Genomic DNA, 10,854 nt, shown 5'->3' on the forward strand with positions numbered 1-10,854 from the left:
TGACGTCACGCACGTTGCGGCTAATAGGGAGCGCTCGCGTCCGATCGTCACTTGATTCGCTCGTCGAGTCTGAGCAGTAGCAGCAGCAGCCAGCCAGCCAGCCAGCCAGCCAGCCAGCCATTAACTTGCCAACCAACCAACCAACCAACCAACCAACCAACCAACCAACCAACCAACCAACCAACCAACCAACCAACCAAGCCAGCCACCCACCAGTCTCTCTCTCTGTCTCTCTGTCTCTCTCTCTCTCCTCGTCAGAATGAAGCTCGTGACCATCATCTTGCTCCTCTGCGTCCACTCGGCAGGTAGGAAAAGCGTTCACACACTTTGTGGTCCGCTGTCAGTGGAATCAAGTTGGTCAAAAGCGCCAAGCAATAAAGACAATCCAAAGGACTGCAGCCAATCAATGGATTGTCATCAAAGCGCAAAGCGATGTTGACTTGAAAAAGGGCCACTTTGTTGTTGTTGTGACGCTTGCAATGTCTTCACCCTTCATTTTGGGAATTTGGACGTCGTCCATTGGCAAAATGGCTCGCCGAAAGCAAAGTGCGCAAATGACAAAGAAAGCTCAATGCGTTTGTAGGGTTATTATTTGGCGCCTTGAATTTGTTTCTGAAGTAGCTTTCTGTCTGTACAATCCTTGGTGTCCTTTTACACCGTGGGAGTAAGAGCATGCGCTGGCTGGCCACCTCTGCTTTTCCAGATCCGACAGACTGCAATGGCGGGAAGAATCTGCTGGTGTTCTGCCCAACAGGCCACGATCTCAAAATAACAATCCCCACCACTAATACTGTCGCATGGACGTTGAATGACAAAGCTCTCCCATCAAAACACACTGAAGAAACAGACGCAACCGAAACGGTTATGAAATTGACCAGCCTGGCAGCAGAGCACACTGGCTTGTACAAGGCCACCTACGACCCGAGCGTGACCGACAAGTTCACCATCATTGTTGATGCCGGTGAGTTGCACGACCATTTGATTTTGTGAGCAAATTGAGATGGAAAAAAGCCAGTCGCATCCAGCTGCATGTGTACTTTGTGATTTGGCCGCCTGCGCTTGGAGGTGAATAACTCTATACAACTCTTTTGGGCTTTTTCAGTCACATGCACCAAAGCACAGGCGTGCGAGGTCGGGAAGGGTGCCTCCATCAAATTGGTCTCCGGGCTGACCGAAACTCCGTCCTGGACCTTTATGGCAACTGGTTCTGATCAAGCTACACCTGTCAATGACCCTGAGAAGTTCACGGCAAACGACAAGAAAGTGTTGGGCCTCTACGGCGTGCAAACGAGCGGGAAGTACACGGCCACGGTGTCACCAGAAACAGCTGAATTTACAGTCACTGTCAGCGAGCGAGGTAAGTTTGGCGTCGCAGCTCTCGCTCCCCTTTTGCTTGATGCGAACGATACCACCACGTGTGGCTGGTTGGAAGTCTGGATCGAGGTAGCCGCTGAAACAATTCAGGGACTCCCAACGACGGGATTGAAAAGAAGAGCTGCTGCCATTTTGTTCTCCTTTCAAACTAAATCGACGTGATCAATGCACTTTTTCTCACCCTTGTTAACAACATGAGATGAGGGGGCCCTTGGTTCCCGCCCTTGAAATTGAGTCTCATTTCCTCTTTCCAACAGCTCGTGTCTCCAGCGTCAAAATCGAGAGCCAAGGGGGCAAAGTTCGCGTGTGTCCAAGCGCCAAGGTGATCTTGGAGTGCACGGTCACCGGTGATGCCAAATCCTACTCTTGGACCAAGGATAATACGGCTGTCGACAGTTCTAAGGTCGACACCGCCGTTCCCGGGAAGTTGACCATCTCGAGTGTGACTCCTGACCACGCCGGTAGTTATACTTGCAAGGTCCTGGGCTACTTCAGTGATGCTCTGGTGGATAGCCCCAGCGTAGCTCTCGAGGTCCAAGGTGAGTACGCCGCCATTTCTTGGGTTGACGTGTTAGGTGGGGGCTTGGAAAGCACCATCCCATTGAATTTGCCCGCCCCTTGCAAAGCGTGACTTCCTGTTTTTGACAGATACCCAAGTCTCCAACGTCCGCATCACCAGGAAGGGGAGCGTCCTCACGTGTGAGGCCACCGGTGCCGTCAAGAAGTTCGAGTGGGAGATGGAGGATGGGACGAAAGTCTCTTCACAGCACGGCGTAGTGGGCAATGTTAAGTCACAGTTGAATTTGACCCTGAAGGCCAAAGGCAACTTTGTTTGCAAGGCCATCGGCTGCGATGATAAGGGCGTCAACTCCGACGTCTGTGTCGTCGGCGAGGACCACGGCGACAACAAGGGTAGCGGAGGTGAGTTTCTGGCATGTCTGTCAGTGGAGCAAGCCCCGCCACCGCCAATGTTTGCCATCTTTGCTCTAGGTCCGGGCCCAACCTCTCTCCCAGGAAGGGGCCCCCAGGGCGCGTCCACCTCCGTCGCTCTGCTGCTGATAAGCGTCCTCGTTGAGCTCTACGTGATGATGCTGTAGACCCGGCGGCCGCCGGGTGAGTTGCCTTTTTTTGCTTTGTTCTTGCTCCAACCCAAACCGGCTGTTTGTCTGCTTTTCCTCAGACGAGAGATCCTGGAGGCGACGACGTCGACGTGCGAGTGGCGCGCCCTTCCATTTTTCTTTTTCCATTTATTCGTTAAGCAATCAAAATGTTCATTAATTCAGCAATTACAACAACAAAAAAAAGCACAGAAAGCGGATCGGGAGAGGCGGAGGCGGCGGCGTTGACGGCGGCACGAGACCCTCGCGCAATGGAAAACCTCGTCCATCTGGCGCAAGGGAGGGCAACAACGCGTGACGCCTGAGCGGTTGGCCTTCGACTTGTTTGCAGCGGGGGAGTGGTGCGGGAAAGCAGCTTTTTTTTTTGTTGGTCTTATTCAATGTTCTCTACTTAATGTATATTATGCGATTTACAATTGATTATATGATTGCATCGGGTGGGGAGGTTGGCAAACGTTTCGTTTGGACGCTCTGGAAGGAAGGTAGTCAACGCGATTGGGCGAATTTGATGGTGCAACTTTTTTTCTTCTACTTATTCCAACTGTATTCGACTTGATTATATCATTCAACTTAAGCATTGGGGCTGTTGGCAAACGTTGTGTTTCGAAGCTCTGGAAGGAAGGTGATCAACGCGATTGGGTGAATTTGATGGTGCAACTTTGCATTTGCTTTCACTGTCATGTATCGATGGACTCGGAACCACAATAAAGTCTTCATCCCATTTGGTGTGTTTCTTCACGGCGGCTTTGTGCGCGCGGCGCCATCTTGTGGCCCGACGTGCCGGGGCTTCCATTGCAGACGAGTGAAATTGATGGTGCAAATTGGCAACGCGAAGGCTTGGCTCTCATGTTTCGTCTCCAAACCACAATAAAGGCTTCATCCCACTCTTGTGTGTTTGTTGACTAACGACTGCTTTGGCCGCTTCAAATACGAAGTGTCGAAGGTGGCAGAATGGGGTGCAGAGCGGGGTCACCTTCTGTGACTCTGTGGTGGCCTCAGCCATCCTCTACGCTGTGGTTTCCTGGGGTGGGGGCAGTGCTGACCGGGACAGGGAGAGACTGAATAAGATGGTCAGAAGAGCGAGCTCTGTCCTGGGCTGTCCCCTGGACTCCATTGAGGTTGTGGGTGAGAGGAGGATTTTGATTAAGCTTAAGTCCATCATGGACAACACCGCTCACCCCCTCGATGAGATTGTGCGGTCCCTGTCCAGTTCCTTTAGCGGCAGACTTTTGCACCCTCGGTGTAGGAAGGAACGGTTCCGCAGGTCCTTCATTCCCTCTGCTGTATACACACAGACCCAACTACTCCGTGCACCTTACAATTTTTATTCTATGCTGCTACTCTGTGTTGCTGTACCATCTTCACTCTAATATCTTTACGGTGGATTCTTGTGCTTTTATTGATTTTCTGAAACGTTAAATGCACTTTATGTTTTATTTCCTATTTACCTGTGTCTTATCTCAGCCTCTTACCGCACATTGGAATTTGGAGAAACGCAGTTGCAGTCTTCATTGTAATGCACTGTTGCATAGTCAGATTGACAATAAAGTTTGCTTTGACTTCCTTGTATGTGCGTTATGAACTCTGTCTTGTCACCCTGGGATAGTGAGAAACATAATTTCGATCTCTCTGTGTGTCTTGACATGCGGAGAAATTGACAATAAAGGAGACTTTGACTTTGACTTTGATATCACCCTGTATTGCTTTTACCAGAACAAAAACATCCTGCCGCACACATGAGTACAATAGAATAGGCTACAAAAACGTGTATTTTCAACATTAGATACGGTTTGGAGACAATTATATTCATCCCCTCAGTGCTCTTCATCCATCCCATAGCCACCACTCGTGGCAACAGAAACTCCTGGGAAATGTGAATGCAAAACACTACCGCATCTGTCCGTATGGTGTCGCCATAATCAAGACGAAGTGAAACTTGTCGAGTGGGCCGTGGAATGAGATCAATTTTTGATTTGAGTCTCGTCCCCTCAAACTGTGTCAAAATTACACAACAAATACATTAGTACTCAAGTAAGAAGATGAGTGTTTAATGGCTTCCCAACTGCTTGGATTTTGGGGGGGATTTTTTTTTATGAAAAGTAGCAGTTATGTCAGTGTCAAACGTTTGACGAGAGTTACGGATTTCCATGTTCCCCCAATAACTGGTTCATCCAAATGCGCAAATCTTACAGGTGTTTTGAACGAATGGACGCCATTGATTGAGATACTATTTATAGCCAGTTGTAGATGCTGAAATGCGCAAATGATGTCAGATTCAACATTTAATCGCACTACATGGTCATAGTGTGTTGGCAAAGTGCCAAGCCATTTTGGCAAATTCTTTTTGTCCAACTGTCCAGCCAGCCAGCCTCATTTCAGTCCAGTCTAGCAATTGTATTTTAAATGAGGCGTAGAAGTTTGCTTTAATAGCTTTGATCATGTAAAGCGATGCAATGATTTGTTTGCAGAGCTTTGGTAACCCAAGACATTTAGCGGTGGCAGATGCTATATGGAAAATGGACAGAAAGGTTGACGAAGAAAGGGCACGCGAAGAAACAACGGATTGATCCTAAAACAAATAGACATGAAACTCAAGTGAAAATGAAGCTATGGCTCAATCGATTGCTGGCTCGCCTGGTGATTTCGCCAGCTTGCTCTGGATCGGAGTGTGCTTATGTGGGTTGCGAGGAACCTTGCACTCGACCAGTCTGTCCACATCCAAAAATGTTGTGAAGCACAAATACACACTCATTTGCCGAGCGCGCATCAAACTGGTCACCCTTTGCATCTCTCGGCAGCCGAGAGGCAGCTGTCACTCAAGTGCAATTGCAAAACGGTGGCGGGCTCCAAACGTCTTTGTACTGTGATATTTGCATGAAGACATGAAGCGAACCAATCGTGTGCGTGTCATTATCTCGGACGCATTCCTCAGTGACTCTTGCGGCAACCATGAGAGTGGATATTTGCAATTGCCAACAGCAGTCGTGAATATGACGCAACATTGGCATAAAAACACAAAAACAAAAAACGCTTGCAGGTGGTTGGAGGGGGGGTCGAGGGAGGTCGAGGGCTTCAGCTCTGCCTTTGTCCTCTGATCCAAAGGAGCAGGGCTGTCAAAGGTGCGGACCGCGGGCCAGATCACAAAGTGGTGTTTGAAGGCTTTGAATTGTGACGATGTCGCTGCTCAACCCGGAGACAAAAGGTCATTCTTTATGATTGTGATTCCAGACGTTTCCATTGCAAAGTTGCTTGCCAAAATGTAAAAGAGAAAAGAAAAGGAAATAATCTATGTCATTTATTTCTTTTTTGTTTGATTTATTTTGAATCCACTTCAAAGAATTTGTGCCAATACTGGTTTTGTGGGTTCGGGAGCTACCAGCCTCCTGCTACCTCTGGGGGAACTATAACAGAGTATACTCAAGCATGATTTTTTTTTTTAGATCAATTAAAATGATTAAAATAATCGAAAACATTCAGTCATTCATAACCCACTTGAAAGAATGCGTGCCAATACCGATTTTATGTTATACAACCGCTGGACGAACTATAAGAGACTAAACTCAAGCATGACTTTTTTTTTTTTTTTTTTTTCAGATCGATGGGAACACAGGTAGTTTATCGTGATCATTTTAAGCCGACTCCAAAACAAGCGTGGCGCGCCATTTCGCACATTTGGCTGACTCATTTGCCTGTTTGTCTTGAACTATCTGACTGATGGCGGACGGCCGTCATAAAGTTGGTCGCCTTGCAACAACTTGCAAGCCTTCACAGACGCTTTGACATCAAGCTAAGCGCGCGTGGGCTCCGCGTGTCAAAGCGGCGTGACGTCACGCACTTTGCAGCTCGTAGGAAGCGCTCCGCGTGTCAAAGCGGCGTGACGTCACGCACGTTGCGGCTAATAGGGAGCGCTCGCGTCCGATCGTCACTTGATTCGCTCGTCGAGTCTGAGCAGTAGCAGCAGCAGCCAGCCAGCCAGCCAGCCAGCCAGCCAGCCATTAACTTGCCAACCAACCAACCAACCAACCAACCAACCAACCAACCAACCAACCAACCAACCAACCAACCAACCAACCAACCAAGCCAGCCACCCACCAGTCTCTCTCTCTGTCTCTCTGTCTCTCTCTCTCTCCTCGTCAGAATGAAGCTCGTGACCATCATCTTGCTCCTCTGCGTCCACTCGGCAGGTAGGAAAAGCGTTCACACACTTTGTGGTCCGCTGTCAGTGGAATCAAGTTGGTCAAAAGCGCCAAGCAATAAAGACAATCCAAAGGACTGCAGCCAATCAATGGATTGTCATCAAAGCGCAAAGCGATGTTGACTTGAAAAAGGGCCACTTTGTTGTTGTTGTGACGCTTGCAATGTCTTCACCCTTCATTTTGGGAATTTGGACGTCGTCCATTGGCAAAATGGCTCGCCGAAAGCAAAGTGCGCAAATGACAAAGAAAGCTCAATGCGTTTGTAGGGTTATTATTTGGCGCCTTGAATTTGTTTCTGAAGTAGCTTTCTGTCTGTACAATCCTTGGTGTCCTTTTACACCGTGGGAGTAAGAGCATGCGCTGGCTGGCCACCTCTGCTTTTCCAGATCCGACAGACTGCAATGGCGGGAAGAATCTGCTGGTGTTCTGCCCAACAGGCCACGATCTCAAAATAACAATCCCCACCACTAATACTGTCGCATGGACGTTGAATGACAAAGCTCTCCCATCAAAACACACTGAAGAAACAGACGCAACCGAAACGGTTATGAAATTGACCAGCCTGGCAGCAGAGCACACTGGCTTGTACAAGGCCACCTACGACCCGAGCGTGACCGACAAGTTCACCATCATTGTTGATGCCGGTGAGTTGCACGACCATTTGATTTTGTGAGCAAATTGAGATGGAAAAAAGCCAGTCGCATCCAGCTGCATGTGTACTTTGTGATTTGGCCGCCTGCGCTTGGAGGTGAATAACTCTATACAACTCTTTTGGGCTTTTTCAGTCACATGCACCAAAGCACAGGCGTGCGAGGTCGGGAAGGGTGCCTCCATCAAATTGGTCTCCGGGCTGACCGAAACTCCGTCCTGGACCTTTATGGCAACTGGTTCTGATCAAGCTACACCTGTCAATGACCCTGAGAAGTTCACGGCAAACGACAAGAAAGTGTTGGGCCTCTACGGCGTGCAAACGAGCGGGAAGTACACGGCCACGGTGTCACCAGAAACAGCTGAATTTACAGTCACTGTCAGCGAGCGAGGTAAGTTTGGCGTCGCAGCTCTCGCTCCCCTTTTGCTTGATGCGAACGATACCACCACGTGTGGCTGGTTGGAAGTCTGGATCGAGGTAGCCGCTGAAACAATTCAGGGACTCCCAACGACGGGATTGAAAAGAAGAGCTGCTGCCATTTTGTTCTCCTTTCAAACTAAATCGACGTGATCAATGCACTTTTTCTCACCCTTGTTAACAACATGAGATGAGGGGGCCCTTGGTTCCCGCCCTTGAAATTGAGTCTCATTTCCTCTTTCCAACAGCTCGTGTCTCCAGCGTCAAAATCGAGAGCCAAGGGGGCAAAGTTCGCGTGTGTCCAAGCGCCAAGGTGATCTTGGAGTGCACGGTCACCGGTGATGCCAAATCCTACTCTTGGACCAAGGATAATACGGCTGTCGACAGTTCTAAGGTCGACACCGCCGTTCCCGGGAAGTTGACCATCTCGAGTGTGACTCCTGACCACGCCGGTAGTTATACTTGCAAGGTCCTGGGCTACTTCAGTGATGCTCTGGTGGATAGCCCCAGCGTAGCTCTCGAGGTCCAAGGTGAGTACGCCGCCATTTCTTGGGTTGACGTGTTAGGTGGGGGCTTGGAAAGCACCATCCCATTGAATTTGCCCGCCCCTTGCAAAGCGTGACTTCCTGTTTTTGACAGATACCCAAGTCTCCAACGTCCGCATCACCAGGAAGGGGAGCGTCCTCACGTGTGAGGCCACCGGTGCCGTCAAGAAGTTCGAGTGGGAGATGGAGGATGGGACGAAAGTCTCTTCACAGCACGGCGTAGTGGGCAATGTTAAGTCACAGTTGAATTTGACCCTGAAGGCCAAAGGCAACTTTGTTTGCAAGGCCATCGGCTGCGATGATAAGGGCGTCAACTCCGACGTCTGTGTCGTCGGCGAGGACCACGGCGACAACAAGGGTAGCGGAGGTGAGTTTCTGGCATGTCTGTCAGTGGAGCAAGCCCCGCCACCGCCAATGTTTGCCATCTTTGCTCTAGGTCCGGGCCCAACCTCTCTCCCAGGAAGGGGCCCCCAGGGCGCGTCCACCTCCGTCGCTCTGCTGCTGATAAGCGTCCTCGTTGAGCTCTACGTGATGATGCTGTAGACCCGGCGGCCGCCGGGTGAGTTGCCTTTTTTTGCTTTGTTCTTGCTCCAACCCAAACCGGCTGTTTGTCTGCTTTTCCTCAGACGAGAGATCCTGGAGGCGACGACGTCGACGTGCGAGTGGCGCGCCCTTCCATTTTTCTTTTTCCATTTATTCGTTAAGCAATCAAAATGTTCATTAATTCAGCAATTACAACAACAAAAAAAAGCACAGAAAGCGGATCGGGAGAGGCGGAGGCGGCGGCGTTGACGGCGGCACGAGACCCTCGCGCAATGGAAAACCTCGTCCATCTGGCGCAAGGGAGGGCAACAACGCGTGACGCCTGAGCGGTTGGCCTTCGACTTGTTTGCAGCGGGGGAGTGGTGCGGGAAAGCAGCTTTTTTTTTTGTTGGTCTTATTCAATGTTCTCTACTTAATGTATATTATGCGATTTACAATTGATTATATGATTGCATCGGGTGGGGAGGTTGGCAAACGTTTCGTTTGGACGCTCTGGAAGGAAGGTAGTCAACGCGATTGGGCGAATTTGATGGTGCAACTTTTTTTCTTCTACTTATTCCAACTGTATTCGACTTGATTATATCATTCAACTTAAGCATTGGGGCTGTTGGCAAACGTTGTGTTTCGAAGCTCTGGAAGGAAGGTGATCAACGCGATTGGGTGAATTTGATGGTGCAACTTTGCATTTGCTTTCACTGTCATGTATCGATGGACTCGGAACCACAATAAAGTCTTCATCCCATTTGGTGTGTTTCTTCACGGCGGCTTTGTGCGCGCGGCGCCATCTTGTGGCCCGACGTGCCGGGGCTTCCATTGCAGACGAGTGAAATTGATGGTGCAAATTGGCAACGCGAAGGCTTGGCTCTCATGTTTCGTCTCCAAACCACAATAAAGGCTTCATCCCACTCTTGTGTGTTTGTTGACTAACGACTGCTTTGGCCGCTTCAAATACGAAGTGTCGAAGGTGGCAGAATGGGGTGCAGAGCGGGGTCACCTTCTGTGACTCTGTGGTGGCCTCAGCCATCCTCTACGCTGTGGTTTCCTGGGGTGGGGGCAGTGCTGACCGGGACAGGGAGAGACTGAATAAGATGGTCAGAAGAGCGAGCTCTGTCCTGGGCTGTCCCCTGGACTCCATTGAGGTTGTGGGTGAGAGGAGGATTTTGATTAAGCTTAAGTCCATCATGGACAACACCGCTCACCCCCTCGATGAGATTGTGCGGTCCCTGTCCAGTTCCTTTAGCGGCAGACTTTTGCACCCTCGGTGTAGGAAGGAACGGTTCCGCAGGTCCTTCATTCCCTCTGCTGTATACACACAGACCCAACTACTCCGTGCACCTTACAATTTTTATTCTATGCTGCTACTCTGTGTTGCTGTACCATCTTCACTCTAATATCTTTACGGTGGATTCTTGTGCTTTTATTGATTTTCTGAAACGTTAAATGCACTTTATGTTTTATTTCCTATTTACCTGTGTCTTATCTCAGCCTCTTACCGCACATTGGAATTTGGAGAAACGCAGTTGCAGTCTTCATTGTAATGCACTGTTGCATAGTCAGATTGACAATAAAGTTTGCTTTGACTTCCTTGTATGTGCGTTATGAACTCTGTCTTGTCACCCTGGGATAGTGAGAAACATAATTTCGATCTCTCTGTGTGTCTTGACATGCGGAGAAATTGACAATAAAGGAGACTTTGACTTTGACTTTGATATCACCCTGTATTGCTTTTACCAGAACAAAAACATCCTGCCGCACACATGAGTACAATAGAATAGGCTACAAAAACGTGTATTTTCAACATTAGATACGGTTTGGAGACAATTATATTCATCCCCTCAGTGCTCTTCATCCATCCCATAGCCACCACTCGTGGCAACAGAAACTCCTGGGAAATGTGAATGCAAAACACTACCGCATCTGTCCGTATGGTGTCGCCATAATCAAGACGAAGTGAAACTTGTCGAGTGGGCCGTGGAATGAGATCAATTTTTGATTTGAGTCTCGTCCCCTCA

At 49.2% G+C, this 10,854-nt stretch overlaps 2 protein-coding genes across 2 annotated transcripts; both read left to right on the forward strand.

The window, feature by feature from the left end:
* Nucleotides 1–3,213, forward strand: LOC148403785 (uncharacterized). The gene is made up of 7 exons (XM_088390944.1): nt 1–305; nt 704–961; nt 1,103–1,357; nt 1,632–1,913; nt 2,023–2,295; nt 2,365–2,487; nt 2,555–3,213. The coding sequence occupies exons 1-6, from the start codon at nt 260–262 to the stop codon at nt 2,469–2,471; spliced, it is 1,221 nt and encodes a 406-aa protein (XP_088247070.1). The 5' UTR covers nt 1–259; the 3' UTR covers nt 2,472–2,487; nt 2,555–3,213.
* A 3,133-nt stretch (nt 3,214–6,346) lies between these two features.
* On the forward strand, nt 6,347–9,584 carry LOC148403786 (uncharacterized). The gene is made up of 7 exons (XM_088390960.1): nt 6,347–6,676; nt 7,075–7,332; nt 7,474–7,728; nt 8,003–8,284; nt 8,394–8,666; nt 8,736–8,858; nt 8,926–9,584. Exons 1-6 carry the CDS (start codon nt 6,631–6,633, stop codon nt 8,840–8,842), a joined length of 1,221 nt encoding a protein of 406 aa, XP_088247086.1. The 5' UTR covers nt 6,347–6,630; the 3' UTR covers nt 8,843–8,858; nt 8,926–9,584.
* The last annotated feature ends 1,270 nt before the right edge of the window (nt 9,585–10,854 follow it).

Source organism: Syngnathus floridae, chromosome 1 (assembly GCF_059516105.1).
Source record: "Syngnathus floridae isolate MCC-2025c chromosome 1, RoL_Sflo_1.0, whole genome shotgun sequence".
NCBI lineage: Eukaryota > Metazoa > Chordata > Actinopteri > Syngnathiformes > Syngnathidae > Syngnathus > Syngnathus floridae.

Bases quoted from the DNA above. Each gene is read 5' to 3' on its own strand.
- LOC148403786 (XM_088390960.1), top strand. From the start codon at position 6,631: ATGAAGCTCGTGACCATCATCTTGCTCCTCTGCGTCCACTCGGCAG. The intron at 6,677-7,074 runs GTAGGAAAAGCG...CTGCTTTTCCAG, and splicing joins CCTCTGCGTCCACTCGGCAG to ATCCGACAGACTGCAATGGC. The intron at 7,729-8,002 runs GTAAGTTTGGCG...TCTTTCCAACAG, and splicing joins AGTCACTGTCAGCGAGCGAG to CTCGTGTCTCCAGCGTCAAA.
- LOC148403785 (XM_088390944.1), top strand. From the start codon at position 260: ATGAAGCTCGTGACCATCATCTTGCTCCTCTGCGTCCACTCGGCAG. The intron at 1,358-1,631 runs GTAAGTTTGGCG...TCTTTCCAACAG, and splicing joins AGTCACTGTCAGCGAGCGAG to CTCGTGTCTCCAGCGTCAAA. The intron at 1,914-2,022 runs GTGAGTACGCCG...TGTTTTTGACAG, and splicing joins CGTAGCTCTCGAGGTCCAAG to ATACCCAAGTCTCCAACGTC.